Below are 17,079 nucleotides of genomic sequence, written 5' to 3'. Positions count from 1 at the left end.
AATGCTAATTAAACTATAAAAGGGCCTTTAGAGACACAGGCCTCCCCATCTGTGATATATGTGGCTGTTTGGTAGCAGATGCTTTACAGCATAAAGATGTACACCAATTTTAAGACTCTTGAATTGGGGTCAGTTAAAAAAGACTCCTTTTGGATGCTATAAATAAGTGTACAGAAAAGAGCTATAGTGTTGTATACTATAGTCATGTTTTTGTAGTACTTTTTGTTAGGACTACAATATAAATACAATGGTACATGAATATGATGATTTCATAAAACATGAGCCATATTTTCACCATAAAATCAAAACGAATAAAAATATAAAATTATATTTTGCAAAGGAAAATGAAGCTTATTTTAAGACCATAATTTTTTTTCATTGTGACATTTTCATGACAATTAAACATACTATAATGCAAAAATAACATCATTCTCAGTATTAAAATGCAGTAATGAAAATAATACTGCACACACATTATTTTCTGTTAAAATCAGCATAAATTACGATTTGTGGTGCTAAAATAAAAACGTTTTTAAAAGATGTAATATAAGTCTAAGGTGTCCCCTGAATGTGTCTGTGAAGTTTCAGCTCAAAATACCCCATAGATTTAAAAAAAACAATTTTTAACTGCCTATTTTGGGGCATAATTAAAAATGCGCCGATTCAGGCTGCGTCCCCTTTAAATCTTTATGTGCTCTCCGCCCCCAAGTTCGCGACTGCCTTAAACAGCATAAAGAAAGTTCATACAGCTAATATAACCCTCAGAATGGATCTTTACAAAGTGTTCGTCATCAGATCATGTGAGTATAGTATTTATTTGGATGTTTACATTTGATTCAGAATGAGTTTGATAGTGATCCGTGGCTAAAGCTAACATTACACACTGTTGGAGAGATTTATAAAGAATGAAGTTGTGTTTATGAATTATACAGACTGCAAGTGTTTAAAAATGAAAATAGCGACGGCTCTTGTCTCCGTGAATACAGTAAGAAATGATGGTAACTTTAACCACATTTAACAGTACATTAGCAACATGCTAACAAAACATTTAGAAAGACAATTTACAAATATCACTAAAAATATCATGATATCATGGATCATGTCAGTTATTATTGCTCCATTTTTCACTATTGTTCTTGCTTGCTTACCTAGTCTGATGATTCAGCTGTGCACAGATCCAGACGTTAATACTGGCTGCCCTTGTCTAATGCACATGGGCTGGCATATGCAAATATTGGGGTCATACATATTAATGATCCCGACTGTTACGTAACAATCGGGGTTATGTTGAGATTCGCCTGTTCTGAGGTCTTTTATACAAATGAGATTTATATAAGAAGGAGGAAACAATGGTGTTTGAGACTCACTGTATGTCATTTCCATATACTGAACTCTTGTTATTCAACTATGCCAAGGTAAATTAAATTTTACATTCTATGGCACCTTAAATATATTAACTAACATGAACTAACAATGAGCAATACATTTATTACAGTATTTATTAATCTTGTTAGTTAATAAAAATAGTCGTTCATTGTTTGTTCATGTTAGTTCACAGTGCATTAACTAATCTTAACAAATAAAACTTTTGATTTTAATAATGTATTAGTAAATGTTGAAATTAACATTAACTAAGATTAATAAATGCAGTATTGTTCATTGTTAGTTAATGTTAACTAATGTAGTTAATGTTGAGTAATGAAACCTTACTGTATAGTGTTACCAAATATTTGTAACCCATTTTTGTCTGTGAATCAGTAACCTATGTTTTTTTTTTTTAATTTCAATCACTAATTGTTTTTCCTTCAGTGTTTTATATACACTTTATATTCATTTAGTGAGTCTAATCTGCAACATCCCGAATCTTTATGTGAAAGTTGAAAAGCAACAACTTCAGCAATAACTGAAACTGCATATCTCTGTACAGAAGAGGAGCTGATTTGAACTCTTCTACATGAATATCTGTGCTGTATTTCACGTCTGTCCTCCCTGTGTGTTTAGAACAATGCAAACCCCAGTTGAACACCAGGAAACACTCTGTGTCTAAAAGTCTGAGGCATCTCTTCCAGCCCACCAGCAAATTTGTCAAAAATCTGAAAAGGTGAGCGAAGAAAACCTCAGAAAATGTCTGTTGCAATATTGAACGCTCTCAACACACCATGTCTTGCATTATTTATGATGCCTCTCTTCCTTTCTGTAGAGGTCTTTATCTGGCCTGTATATTTTATAAAGATGAAAATATTCTGGTGACATCAGATGATCAGCTGCCTGTCGTTGAGGTGGACGACTCGTACAGCTGTCACGCACAGGATTTACTTTGGTTTACAAAGGTAACGAAGTGTATCGGTGGTAATGCACACAACAGGATTTTCTGTTGAACTCTTTTTGAAATAATCAAAGCATTTGTAATGGTACTGGTTTGGTGAGGTGACTTTCCTGTGGTTTTCCAAAGTTTCTAGCCACTCAGCATTTTCACTGGCCACAATTTTGACATAGATTACCATGGAAAAAAACTGCCATATGGATATTTTTTATATTATCTCATAATTTGCAGCAGGTTTATTAGGCTGCTGTCACTTTAAGACCTGAAGCACAGATCCATTATACTGTTACACATGCGTTTTCTTTCTCAACTGTTTATGTTCACTTAAAACATAACTGAATGTTTACGTGAATACTTGCCATGACTGGCATTTTGACATTATTTTGTGTGTATTTGACAATTTAAGTGCAATAACTGTGAAAAAGAACTCTATTTAGTACTGAGAGGTGGCTTTATGTGTGCACACTTTGGGTGTGAGCACAAAATCTGCTGGAATTAGTAAAATCATGCACAATACACACAATCCCATGCTGAAATTCAAGCCCTGTAAAACCAACAATATTCATCCGGTGCAAATGAAACGAGTGAGTGTGGGGAAGAGGGTTGGAGAAATGAGAGAGTGAGAAAGCACAGCCGGTATCATGTATCTGTTCTGCGGAAAATGAGTATTGGAAGCGTTTCAGATATTTCAGTATCGATATGTCGAAAAATCTCTTTTTTTTGACAACACTAAATTACACATTAATTTATCATGTCAGATGCCTTTTTAAAGATTTTGTTAAAATCCAATTTAATTTGAATCAATACATTGCAAAAAAACTGATTCACTAAAATGAATTCGACACTCAAATACATATGCACAGCAATAAACTCTATCAACATTTGAGTATTAAACACTATGGTCTCTAACTGATGCATGTTGACAGGTGTCACATCTCTGGGAGGATCTCACCTGGATGCAGCAGTGCATCAGTTCTGCTCACGCCTCCAGTTCCTGCACGCTCCAGACGCGCCTCAAAATGCTTCAGGCTGCTGCACAACTACAGGTGAACGAACTAAACTTGAACGTTTTCAAATTTATAGTCTCTACTAGTGATGTACTGAAATGACACAGAAACACCGAAACTGAAATGAAAGTTTTCATTTAGCCAATAACCGAAGCTGAAACCAAAAATAAACTTTAATAATTAATTAATTGAATTTATTTAATAATCAAAACACTTACTTTTCTAGCTAACTAATGAGCTATTAACATTGATTGACTTTCCTGAGGTAAATGTAACGTTGAAATATTCATTTTCAAGCTGTTTTATTGACATCTTTCTGTGGTTGAAACACTGATTAAGCGATTACATGAGATGTTACATTGCAGTAAGTTGTTCTGGTTCTTTCAACATACCCTCGGATGATCAATCATGTTTATTTTGCACTATATCTAGTAGTAAAGAGGAAGAGATGATCAGTTCAGATGCTCTTCGTGGTGCTGCGGGTGCACCAATCATTAAAGAGCATCAAAAACGCCATTTATTGTTTAAATTTGTGATAATATGGACAGAATTGGATGGGATTGAATGTTTCGTGAAATTTTGTTCTTGCATCAACTAAGAATAGCTTAGTCAATGATTCTGTATCTCCAAAACCATTTCATCCGAATCCCACATTTTTTTTTGGCCAAATATTTTTGGTTGCCAAAATGTTGTTGCACTAGGAATGTAAAAATGCAATCAAAAAATCAAGTTGAACCAAATTGTGACCAAATTTAATAATGTTTTGCATCATTTAGTAAAGAATTGAAATCAAATTTGTTGTGCAGGCTCTCCTCAGCACGGTGGATCTGGGACAGGTGTATTTTGAGCCCATCAAGGACAAGCACGGTAACGTGGTGTTGGTGCTAATGAAGGACGTAAGCGCATGCGCATCGCTGGAAGGCTTACGCTGGATTCCCGTCAGTAAGTTCCAGTTGCAGCGCAGGTCATCCTCTTCTTCATCAGACGAGCCCAGCGCACTGGAAACACTCCTCACAACGCTTCACGTGAGTGCTTTTAAACACAGCTCTCCATCGCTGTCACATACTGCTCCCTTCTAGCACCATGATCAATGAAATGAACCTAGTGGTTAAAAACACTATTATATTTGTGCCCAAAACTCATTTTTAGAATAATGAGAAACATAAATTCAGTCTAAACAATTGACTGCAAGGCAAGACGCATCATGCCAGGTTTGATGTCAAACGTCACTGGCTTTTTCATGTCTCGTCATTGACGTCAAGCCTGGTGCGACTCATTTTGATGCACCGTATTCAATTTCAGAAAACACTATGATTTTGGAACAACATTGGAGAGAAAATGACAGTTTTCATCTTTGGGGGAACGAATGCTTTGACTCAAACTCTGATATATATGAACCCAAAGCATGACAATCAGTGGGGGGAAAAAATTTCAATATTATACTGTATTCCTCTTTATTTGATATCTCTCTTATTATTTAAGTGCAGTGAATTGTGGGAGTATAACAGTAGCATTGTTCACTTGCTGATTTAGTCTGAATGCTGTAAACACGTCACCCACCGCTGGTCGTGTGTTTGAAACGGCTCTGGCTCAGGAACATCAGACCCAGTGTGAAAATTATGTTTTGTCTGAGCGGCTCAGATTTTCCCTGTGGTGAAGCTGTGTGTGTGTGTGTGTGTGTGTGTGTGTGTGTGTGTGTGTGTGTGTGTGTGTGTGTGTGTGTGTGTGTGTGTGTGTGTGTGTGTGTGTGTGTGTGTGTGTGTGTGTGTTTGTGTGTGTGTGTGTGTTTGTGTGTGTGGTGAAAGTGGTTCTACAGCTCAACAACCACATGGCTCCAGAGTCAGTCTCTCAGTCAAATAGTTTAGAAATGATAAACGTGGGTCAATTTCAGGCTATTGCAGGAAGTTCTTCATACCTCAGAATCTATGTGTGTGTGTGTGTGAGTGTTTGGGGGAGGGGGGTCCTGGTAAACCCTACGTTTTGGGGACCAAATTTCCCAACAAAGATGGTAATACCAGTCATTTTTGAGCTTGTGGGGAAATTTTTTGTTCATGTTCTCATTCTATTTTGGGATGTATTTCGACCTGGACATGTTTCACTTTTTATAATAAGCCCTTTGTGTGCAGGAGAAGCTGGCCTATCACCGGCGCAGCAGGAAGTGTCTGTCTCCGGGCCTGTATCTGGGTTACCTGAAGCTGTACACCTCAGTGGACCAGATCAGGGTGCTCGTGTCACACAAACACCCAAACGTGCTGTGCCACGTCAAAGTACGAGACAACGGCCACGTCTCCAGGTATGACGTGTTTATGGTTGTGTTATGCATGAGTATATGTATCTATATATGTGTGTGATAATTGTTAATGTTTGTTTCATAGGGAAGAATGGCAGTGGCTTCAATCACTGAGTTCGCTCGAGGACAGCGCGCAGGTGTGTGCCGACGCTCAGAGCGCTCCGCATCGCCTCCTGCTGGCCTTACGAACCGCTGCTAAAGATTTACTTGGCTACATCAACATTCCCAATCACCAGGTTTGTGCATTCACATACACACACGTAGGCACATGTAATTTGTTTGATTGCACAAGCAAATTAGTGCCCTTATTTGGGAACTTAGTAAATCAGGGCCACGCAGTGTCACATTTACATAAATGTCGCAAGCCCGTTTCGCATATACTGTGTATATAAATGGAAAAGCTATGGAAAATTGGTGTAGGATTTAATTTGAAACTGTTTTCACACAGAAATTGCTAGTAAATTTCACAAAGAAGTGACAAGTAACATTGATTTAAATGTGAGATTTCTAAGTAGAAAGACTGAAAACGTACATAAAATGTACTTCAATAAATACAGTTTTATTTACAATTCAGAAAATATATTTTTTACCCTGTGTATAGTTATAGAAAAATCTGATTTGGGAGCAAATTTGAGTTGGTTTGTTTTGGTGAATCATTTGTACCAGTTCATGAATCAGCCTGAATGGTTCATTAGGGAATCAATCTGAATTTGTATGATCCTTTTAGAATCACAAATAACTGAAAATAAAATGGAAAAGAGTTATGAAAAGCATTGTTTTGAAAGTATGGGAACGCTGTTGATTGTGATTGAAATGTGGTTGCAGTAATGCCAGTTAACATTTTTTATTTGCATAATCGAGACAAAATTCATCAGTCATTTAACCTTGATCCATGACATTGATTTACTGTGAATAAACACTGAAATAATAAAATATTTATACATGCACATTTATTTATTGATTTGATAAGTATCCATAATTATATAACTGAGCATCATCGGCATAGCAGTGGAAAATAATTCCATGTTTTCTTATAATATTACCAAGTGGCAGCATATATATTGAAAATATCAGAGGGCCTAACACAGATCCTTGCGGCACTCCATAATTCACTGATGTTTTTCTAGATTTTTTCCCCGCTTAAATAAACAAAATAGTAACCGTCTGATAGGTACGATCTAAACAACCTTAATGCCTTTCCATGAATACCAATGTAATATTGTAGTTGATCTAAGAGTATTTTATGATCTATAGTGTCGAACGCAGCACTAAGATCAAGTAACACTAGTATTGAGATACAGCCTTGGTCAGAAGCTAAAAGTAATTCATGATACAAATACTAATATTTCTCTTCGTCTTCATACATCAGGCACAGGATTTCCGCGTGTATGTAAAGGAGGTGGTTGAGTTGGGGGAGGGCGTGTCCTTCCTGTTGCTCCTCCCTCCATGCGAGGAGGTGTGTTCACCGCCCGGACAGAACCATCTCTGCTCGCCGCGCTCTGGATTCTTCACCCTCCCGCTGCAGATCTTTGAGTTAGGTGAGAGGACACACACCGTAAACGTATTGACCCACATGTATCTTCTGTCCCTGTCACCTGCTGTGCACTCATTCTCTGTCTGTGTAGTTCATTTCGAGGCCTACTGCCCTAGTTTCATCGGCCTGTATTGCCGCGTGTCGGCTCTGCTGGGTCTGGAGTCCCTGATGTCCCAGCAGACTTTGCGGGAGGCATTCTCTGAGTCCGAGCTGTTCGCTGCCAAGCAGAAACATCAGCAGGTTGAGCAGTATTTGCAGGTATTTCTGTCCTCTGTGCAATTAAATACTGGCAGCCCGCCGCTACAGTTCAGCTTTCATAGGTGTAACTGATGACAGTAAACCCGCAATAAAAATCAGAACAAACTGTTCAACTTGTGGGAATTTACAGTATCATCTTTAATAGATGCAAGAGGTCCAAGAGCAGAAATAAAAAACAGCCGGTGTGATCAGAGTTCACAGCCTGAGCTGTGCCTTCTGCTTTATATTTTAGACATTTAAGATTAAAGTTTGACAGTCTTCCACTAAATTACATTGATTTACTGCAAAAAACTATTCTTAATGAGTATTTTTGTCTAATTGTTCAGTTAAAATATGTAAATATGAAAATATAAAACATGATAAATTTACTTGGGAAGCAACACTTTTTGAGATATATCTTAATATTTTAATTTTATATTATATTATTATTATATATGATTATATCTTTATGTTATTCACTATTTATTAACTTATTTTTTTACTTGCTTAAAACAAATGGGTGGGAAAAAATCCCCCCACAAAAAAACAAAACAAGCCTTTATCTTTTGATTGATTTATGGGAAAAATACAAATATACTATAAATGATAAAAAATATGAATTTTAAAGAATTAAAAAAATAGAATGCAGTGTAAAAACTCACACATACTTGTATATGTGTATATTTTATATAATATTTAATTTGATTTTTTTTACTTGCTTAAATTAAAAAAAAAAAGCCTTTATCTTGTGATGAGGATTTATGGGAAAAATACAAATATACTATAAATAATAATAAAAAAATGAATAGAAAAGAATTTAAAAAAAAAAATAGAATGCAGTGTAAAAATGCACTTACATATATGTGAATAAAATTATAAAACATAAATTAAAATATAAATATAATAATATACAATATAATGTACAATGTATATCCCTCATGAATTAATTTACAAATTAAAATGTATTGGTTTAACAACAAGTTACCCAGAAAGTATGTGATTTCAAATTCAGCAGTTGTGTTGTTTCTTGTGTAGTAATGAAGACACATTATGAGGATCGTGGCTACACCACAACAGCTCTGATGTGGCATTTTATTTACACCAATCGAAATATTAAATCATCTACAGCTTCTTCTGCTATTCCTTGCACACTGTGTCTGGATCAGAATTTCACACATGTTGTGATGATTCACCCATTTTTATATGCGTTCACTTTCAGTATATGGAGGACCTGTGGCGTGATGCCCGGTGGATGGTGGTCCTCCAGTCGGCACGATACAAGCATCAGAGCTCCGGAGTGAGTCTGAGCTGGATTATTGACTTCTCCAAAGAGAGTATCCCGGAGAAACCAGCTTCCACTTCCTCTCAGGTGGACTACCTGCCCTCACCGACGCCTTCACCGGAGACAACACGCAAACACAACGGTGAGAGCGTTCACCTGACTGACCTGATCCGCCTCTTCATTATATAATGAGATAAAGTACAGACTGCGTTTCAGGCTTCATGTCATCAGGTCATCAAACACAGAAGATCAGCCATACAGAACAGATCCGTTTGTTTTAAATGAAGGACTTGTTGAGTTTTGCACCTGTGTAAAAGGTTTGGAATGTTTTCACTGATCTGGGATTACATACATCAGGGATTCCCGAACTTAGTTTGTCAGCCAAAGTCTCCCTGACAATTTAAAGGGTTAGTTCACCCAAAAATGAATATTATGTCATTAATGACTCACCCTCATGTCGTCCAAAACCGTAAGACCTCCGTTCATCTTCAGAACACAGTTTAAGATATTTTAGATTTAGTCCGAGAGCTTTCTGTCCCTCCATTGAAAGTGTATGTACGGTATACTGTCCATGTCCAGAAAGGTAATAAAAACATCATCAAAGCAGTCCATGTGACATCAGTGGGTTAGTTAGAAGTTTTTGAAGCATCGAAAATACATTTTGGTCCAAAAATAACAAAAACTACAACTTTATTCAGCATTGTCTTCTCTTCCGGAATCCTTTCCATTGAATTGATTCCTTTTAATTGATTCCATTGAATCCTTTCATCTGTCGGTGTTGGTAATGCACTTTTATGTCGCCGTGGTTGTTTTTGGCGATTAGGACATCCGCGACATGCACACTTACGCACCATTTTAAAAAATATAGCAATACCAAAATACAAACAATGTAGAATAGCTTGAATACAGCGTGCGTCTCCCTCAGACTGTAAACGAAGCTCGGGGGCGCACCAGATAACACATCAGCAGCGTCTTACATCAGCAGCGTCACTGCGGAGTCGTGAACCACACTCCAGAGCAGAAGGGGGCGGTAATGCACCAATAAGTTGGATGCTAACCACCGTAAAACAGGAAAGAAGAAGAAGCGAAGTCGTGAACGCGAATTGACAACAGACCCGGAAGAGAAGACAATGCTGAATAAAGTCGTAGTTTTTGTTATTTTTGGACCAAAATGTATTTTCGATGCTTCAAAATGTCGCGGATGTCCTAATCGCCAAAAACAACCACGGCGACGTAAAAGTGCATTACCAATGCCGAAAGATGAAAGGATTCAATGGAATCAATTCAACGGAATCAATTAAAAGGAATCAATTCAATGGAAAGGATTCCGGAAGAGAAGACAATGCTGAATAAAGTTGTAGTTTTTGTTATTTTTGGACCAAAATGTATTTTCGATGCTTCAAAAACTTCTAACTAACCCACTGATGTCACATGGACTACTTTGATGATGTTTTTATTACCTTTCTGGACATGGACAGTCTACCGTACATACACTTTCAATGGAGGGACAGAAAGCTCTCGGACTAAATCTAAAATATCTTAAACTGTGTTCTGAAGATGAACGGAGGTCTTACGGTTTGGAGCGACATGAGGGTGAGTCATTAATGACAGAATTTTCATTTTTGGGTGAACTAACCCTTTAAGTTAATATTTCAATAATATAACAACACATTCACTTATGGTTCTCTGGTGTTTACAAACAAAAAATGTCATCTTTTATCTAAGTTTTTTTATTTTAAAATTATTTTTAATTTGACATTTTTATGATTTAATTAATTATCAGTTTTTCATAAACTAAAGAACCCCTTGCAGTTTGCCAACCCCAATTTGAGAAACCATGATTCATGTATGAATGAACCTGATGAATATGAAGTATTAAACTAAGAAATATTTATTGATTAAGTAAATTTGAACTGTGATGAATTAAGGTACAATTAAGTCATCTTATAGAAACACAAAAAGTTTGGCAGTAATTTCAGACTTTTGTTTTTAAAGCAAAATGATACATAAAATTACATCATTTGCCTAAAATAAAATCTTAAAGAAGCAGTATACTTACTAATATTTATTCACCTTCATGCTGTTCCAAATCTGTACACCGTTATTCTTCCAAACACATAATTTTTAATGCATAATGATAGTTTATAGTGACCATGGTTTGTCAAGCTCCAAAATGAATGAATAGATAAAAACACCAAAAAAGTCAGAAAGGGCAAAATTATCAATGAATAATGACTTAAGTTGTGGTCTGTTCCTCATATGATGTTTGACATCCCATGGTCACTATGAACTGTTGTCACGGTAAGACTATGCAAAAATGAGTGAGTAAATAATAGTGAACTTAAACAGGCAATATTATATTTTACAAAGTCTTGATTTTGTTTTTGGGCTCTACTAGAACAGATTTTAGGGCTTAAATGTTCAAAAACACATTATTTTCTCCATTGTTGCTGCTCCTCTCTTCCCAGTCTGTCAGTAACACTCTGTTTAGTTCCGGTCTCTATGAAGCCCCTCCTCCTGAAAAGCACAATGTGCTCTGATTGGTCAGCTGGAGCAGTGTGTTGTGATTGGTCAAGCGCTTCCAGCGTGTTTGGAAATGTCCCGCCCCTTACCATAACCGCCAGTTTCAACACACTACTAACTAACTCAACCAGGCCCCGCCCCTTTATTTAGCGTATGAATTATTTAAATGAGGAATATTGTGACATGTTCATTCCCGGAAGAAAACTCAAGACTACAATGGAGGCGTTTCAGGGAGTTCAGAAACAGTGACACTGACATAGAGGAAAAACTCCCTCTGGAGTGATTTTGGAACTTTGCAGAAGTTTTTCATGTTAAATCAGCAACATTACACACTAAAAAAGCTGAAAATGTCAAATAAGATGAGAAAATGAGAAGTCTCTCTTTCTGTTTGTTTTTCCCAAGATACCCACGGTCTGTCTGATGAGGACAACTCATCCGAGGTGTTCCTCACTACTGATAGCGAGTACAGCTCCAGCGTGGCCCAGAGCACCAGAGAACTGGACCTGCTTCCACCGTCTCCTACCAGCTTCAGATCTGTAGCGTCCACCCACCCTTCCTCCTCCTCGCAGTCACCGCCTCGCTCCTCTCAGCCAGATGTGCTGCAGACCGGAGGAGGAATGAGCAGACGGGAACACGTGAATGTGTTCGATAGCGACTTCATCCTCCCGAGCCGGCAGATCGAGCTGCTACGGGTCACGGAGAAGAGAACGGCGCTGTGCGTCCGCACCAGCAGTCTGGAATACCCGCCTCCTGTCTCCATGCCAACCACACCCACCAACTCCTCCAATCACAAGGGCTGGACACGTCCCTCCTCCTTCGATCTCTGCTTCTCCGCCCCTGAACCCCGCCCTGCGCCTGTGCGCACCCTATCAGAGGACAGTGGCGTCCAGCGACTCTCCGCCCACTCCAGCGGTTCCCCTCACAGGCTGTGCCACACCACTTTGAGAGTTTACCCACAATACCGGACCGGTTTACCCAAGGACACCAGTGTCAAAGTGAGTGTTTGTGAGCCGATGCACCAATCATTATTAGCAATGTTTCCATTCACCTATTTATATGTGCATTTTGGGAAATCACATAAAAAAAACGCTGGGTGGAAACACCAAGATGAGCATGAATTGTAAAAATGAGCATAAAAAACGTAAGCGCTCAATTGAGGCGCATTTTTGAGGCGGGCATGCAAATAAACTACAATGAAACCGCATTTACCAAATAAATCCCTCGATGCGCTACAAAAACACTTGTGGCTTTGCCTCATCAGAGGATGTGATTGAATAACTGGACTAACCAGCAGACCAATCGCATCACAGCATCTCAAATGTTGGTTTGATTTGGTTTAATTCCTTCTCACAGAAGCGTCTCACATGATTGCGTTCTGTCATATTGTTTTTTAAATTAATATTGTGAATTAAATTATATTTATTACATATATTTAAAATATTTTAATAAAATGTATTTTTTATTTATAATAAAAATAAATCATTATCAATAAATAAAATATTTAATTAATTAATTTAATTTATAATTAAATAATTTAATTTAATTTTACATTTATATATATATATATATATATATATATATATATATATACAGTACAGTCCAAAAGTTTGGAACCACTAAGATTTTTAATGTTTTTAAAAGAAGTTTGTCTGCTCACCAAGGCTACATTTATTTATTTAAAAATACAGTAAAAAACAGTAATATTGTGAAATATTATTACAATTTAAAATAACTGTGTACTATTTAAATATATTTGACAAAGTAATTTATTCCTGTGATCAAAGCTTAATTTTCAGCATCATTTTCAGCATCATTACTCCAGTCTTCAGTGTCACATGATCCTTCAGAAATCATTCTAATATGCTGATTTGCTGCTCAATAAACATTTATGATTATTTTCAATGTTGAAAGCAGTTGTGTACTTTTTTTTTTTCAGGATTCCTTGATGAATAGAAAGTTCAAAAGAACAGCATTTATCTGAAATACAAAGCTTCTGTAGCATTATACACTACCGTTCAAAAGTTTGGGGTCAGTAAGAATTTTTATTTTTATTTTTTTGAAAACAAATTAAAGAAATGAATACTTTTATTCAGCAAGGATGCATTAAATCAATCAAAAGTGGCAGTAAAGACATTTATAATGTTACAAAAGATTAGATTTCAGATAAACACTGTTCTTTTGAACTTTCTATTCATCAAATAATCCTGAAAAAAAATATTGTACACAAATATTTTGTACAATTGTACACATTAAATGTTTCTTGAGCAGCAGATCAGCATATTAGAATGATTTCTGAAGGATCATGTGACACTGAAGACTGGAGTAATGATGCTGAAAATTCAGCTTTGCATCACAGGAATAAATTACTTTGTCAAATATATTTAAATAGTACACAGTTGTTTTAAATTGTAATAATATTTCACAATATTACTGTTTTTTACTGTATTTTTAAATAAATAAATGTAGCCTTGGTGAGCAGACAAACATCTTTTAAAAACATTAAAAATCTTAGTGGTTCCAAACTTTTGGACTGTACTGTGTGTATATATATATATATAAATATGAATATAAATATATACAATTTACTTAATACTTATACAAAAAAGAATTAAATACGTATTTTATTAATTTAAATGTTATGTAGGTGGCATTTCAAATATTTATTATTAATATTATCTTTTTGGAACTTTCATGTGAATTTTTGTGATAATTTTTCCCCCCATTTTAATTATATTTTCTTAAATTCATATTATTTTATATGTGTGTTATTATATTATATTATATTATATTATATTATATTATATTATATTATATTATATTATATTATATTATATTATATTATATTATATTATATTATATTATATTATATTATATTATATTGTATTTAAAATATAATATATATATATATATAATATAAATATAATTCTGCATTCTTTTTGCTACCTCTTTTCAACCACTCAAGAGTTATTATTATTATTATTATTATTATTATGATCATTTGAGCTGGACACCTGACTATAGCTCACTAAATAGACTTCATCTGCTGACTTCATATGTATGTTTGTCTGCTTCTGTAGTTACGTGTGACTCCAGAGACGTCGGCGAAAGAGATGGTTCGTCTGGTCGTCCAGGAGATCAACGCCGTGTGCCATCACCTGCAGAAAGCCGCGCAGCAGTGCACGTGTGCGGCGGATCAGTGCGGCTACCCGTCGTGCGCGTCAGAGGTGTGTGTGTACGGCAGCGAGCAGCTGGAGCACTTTGGCTTGGTTCTGCTGGTGGAGGGGAGAGAGAAATGGCTACAGGACGACTTTTGCCCGCTCACACTACAAAACCCATGGACGCGCGGGAAACTCTGCGTCCGCTTCAAAGAGTATTCTCCGCTCGCGCTGCAGTACAGCAGAGCCACGACTGTTTGATCGCTCAGACATGTAAATACACACACTCACACACTGACTGAAGTGCATAGACTACTGAATTTTGGTGTTTTCCTACTTGCTTCGTACTTCACAAGGTCTTAGGGTTCATGTTGACCTAAGTGGGCTCACCTGCACTACAATAATAACACACTAACCTTATGGGAAAGTCAATGTCAAGTGCTTATCAATCACTAATATGAGTTAAAGTCAACATGAAGTTAAAATTGACTTTCTTAATGTATGTTTCTGATCTTGAATAATTCATCAGTGCACATTATTTTAATAATCTATAGTAAAAATTGAATTATTTTCTCCACTTCTGAAACTAAATATATATATTAGTGCTGTCAAACGAATGATTAATCACATACAAAATAAGTTTGTTTACATAATGTGTGTGTATACTCTGTATAATTATTGTGTATATATAAATACACACACATGCATGTATATATATTTAAGACACATTTGCTATATTTATATATAAAATACTTACATTTATATAAAATATAAATTATATAAATCTACATACAGTACATACATGCAAAAATATCTTAAATATATACTTGTATGTGTGTGTATATTGAAATAAACAATAATTATACACAGTACCCAGATTTATTATGTAAACACAAACTTTTATTTTGGATGCGATTAATCATTTGACAGCCCTATATATATTATATATATATATATATAATATACACACACACACACACTCTCTACTGTTCAAAAGTTTGGGATCACTATATTTATTTATTTATTTATTCACTAAATTGATACTTTTATTCAGTGAGGGCACATTAAATTGGTCAAAATTACAATAAATACATTTATAATTATCATTTATTTCAAATAAATGCAGTTTTTTATGTTTCTTTAATATCAAATCATCATATTAGTATGATTTCTGAAGGATCATGTGACACTGAAGACTGGAGTAATGATGCTGAAAATTCAGCTTTGCATCATAGAAATTTATATTTTTAGAAAATTATATTTTACAATATATTATAATAGAAACAGTTACATTACAATGTAATAATATTTCTCAATATTACTGATTTTACTGTATTTTTGATCAAATAAATGCAGCCTTGATGAGCAGAAGAGACTTCTTTCAAAAACATTAAAAAATCGTAATTTTTCCAAACTTTTGAACAATATATATGGTTAAAATCGAGTCTTAAATATCCTAAGTAAATACATCACACTACTGAGGTAGAATACTGTTCCATAATTTCATATTGACTTTAACTGGTCACATGGGTAACATCAGCATTATCACATGTAACAGTAGAGTTTTTTGCCACATTAACAGCTTTCTTGTTCCAGAAGGTGTAAGTTCAGCCTTGACAGAAGCTCTTCCATACGTATTCAGAAGTGAAATGTTTACAGCTCGCTGACGGTGGTTCAAAACCACCGAACAAACATTAGGTCATGATCTTTTCTGTCAATGCATTCTTCCTCAGGACAGCCTTATACCCTTCCACCAAAACTGTACACATACGGGGCTTATCCAAACTGTGAATACTCCATTGGGATTCTCCAATGAGCAAAATACACTGAACAGATGCACTTGAGAATGAGTCTACACTGAATCTGCCACCAGAACAGAAGCTTTATCCAAATGAAGAGTGGCGTCAAACCTCGTTTTGATAGTTTGTGAAGAGACACGTTGGACTGGATGAACAATACGACTCTAAAGCGAGATGAACTGCAGTTTTCCTGTTTCTAATGTTCATTTGTGTTGCTTTGAGTAGCAAGAGCGTTTACTTCTGTTGATCGGACGTGTTGTGGTGCGGTGAGTTTATTATCGATATTGTGTTTACTGTCTCTGTTTCACGACTGACGGACACACACGAGTGCGAAGTAGAAGTTTTGGTGCAATAATATTTTACACTGTAGCTTGGAAGCGGATTTCTCTTCCAGATGAACGCTGATTTATGGGATCATGTACAAATACAAACTCAAGCTGATACACAAGCACTGTTGCAGATGATGTGTGTTTTGGCATGAGACACAAATCTGTTTGTGTGTGTGTGTGTGTGTGTGTGTGTGTGTGTGTGTGTGTGTGTGTGTGTGTGTGTGTGTGTGTGTGTGTGTGTGTGTGTGTGTGTGTGTGTGTGTGTGTGTGTGTGTGTGTGTGTGTGTGTGTGTGTGTGTGTGCGCGTGCTCCTAGCATGAGCTCATAGTCTTATGGCTGTCCATTTGATGAAAGCATAGTTTTGAGCAGCTGCAGTGTGTGTGTGTGTGTGTGTGTGTGTGTGTGTTTGTAGTTTACTACGTGTATTAATATGAGCATTTCATTTACAGCTCCAGCAGTATTGTGTGATTCAGAGTCTCTTCTCTGCACTGAAATCCTCCACGCGTCTCATAATAGAGTGCAACAGTCGAGAAAAATCCCTTCAATATTCTTTGCAAAGAAATAATGTTTAATAATTTTATATTATGTATGTATGTATGT

General features: G+C 36.0%; 1 protein-coding gene across 2 annotated transcripts in view; it reads left to right on the top strand.

The window, feature by feature from the left end:
* ankfn1b (ankyrin repeat and fibronectin type III domain containing 1b) overlaps positions 1-17,079 on the top strand; it is a 93,794-nt gene that overhangs the window by 76,661 nt on the left and 54 nt on the right. For both annotated transcript variants that reach the window (XM_067377611.1, XM_067377609.1), the window contains 11 exons: positions 2,002-2,101; positions 2,201-2,330; positions 3,250-3,369; positions 4,137-4,355; positions 5,457-5,623; positions 5,706-5,856; positions 6,990-7,158; positions 7,246-7,412; positions 8,611-8,815; positions 11,599-12,191; positions 14,274-17,079. The exon at positions 14,274-17,079 is cut by the window's right edge and continues 54 nt beyond it. In XM_067377611.1, coding sequence (XP_067233712.1) covers positions 2,002-2,101; positions 2,201-2,330; positions 3,250-3,369; positions 4,137-4,355; positions 5,457-5,623; positions 5,706-5,856; positions 6,990-7,158; positions 7,246-7,412; positions 8,611-8,815; positions 11,599-12,191; positions 14,274-14,612 — 2,360 coding nt within the window. In that variant the 3' untranslated portion in view covers positions 14,613-17,079. The remainder of the gene's footprint in view (positions 1-2,001; positions 2,102-2,200; positions 2,331-3,249; positions 3,370-4,136; positions 4,356-5,456; positions 5,624-5,705; positions 5,857-6,989; positions 7,159-7,245; positions 7,413-8,610; positions 8,816-11,598; positions 12,192-14,273) is intronic.

This window comes from Chanodichthys erythropterus, chromosome 23, assembly GCF_024489055.1.
Source record: "Chanodichthys erythropterus isolate Z2021 chromosome 23, ASM2448905v1, whole genome shotgun sequence".
Taxonomy (NCBI): domain Eukaryota; kingdom Metazoa; phylum Chordata; class Actinopteri; order Cypriniformes; family Xenocyprididae; genus Chanodichthys; species Chanodichthys erythropterus.
The sequence above is the reverse complement of the archived record's forward strand: the minus strand, read 5'-3'. Positions and strand labels throughout refer to the sequence as shown.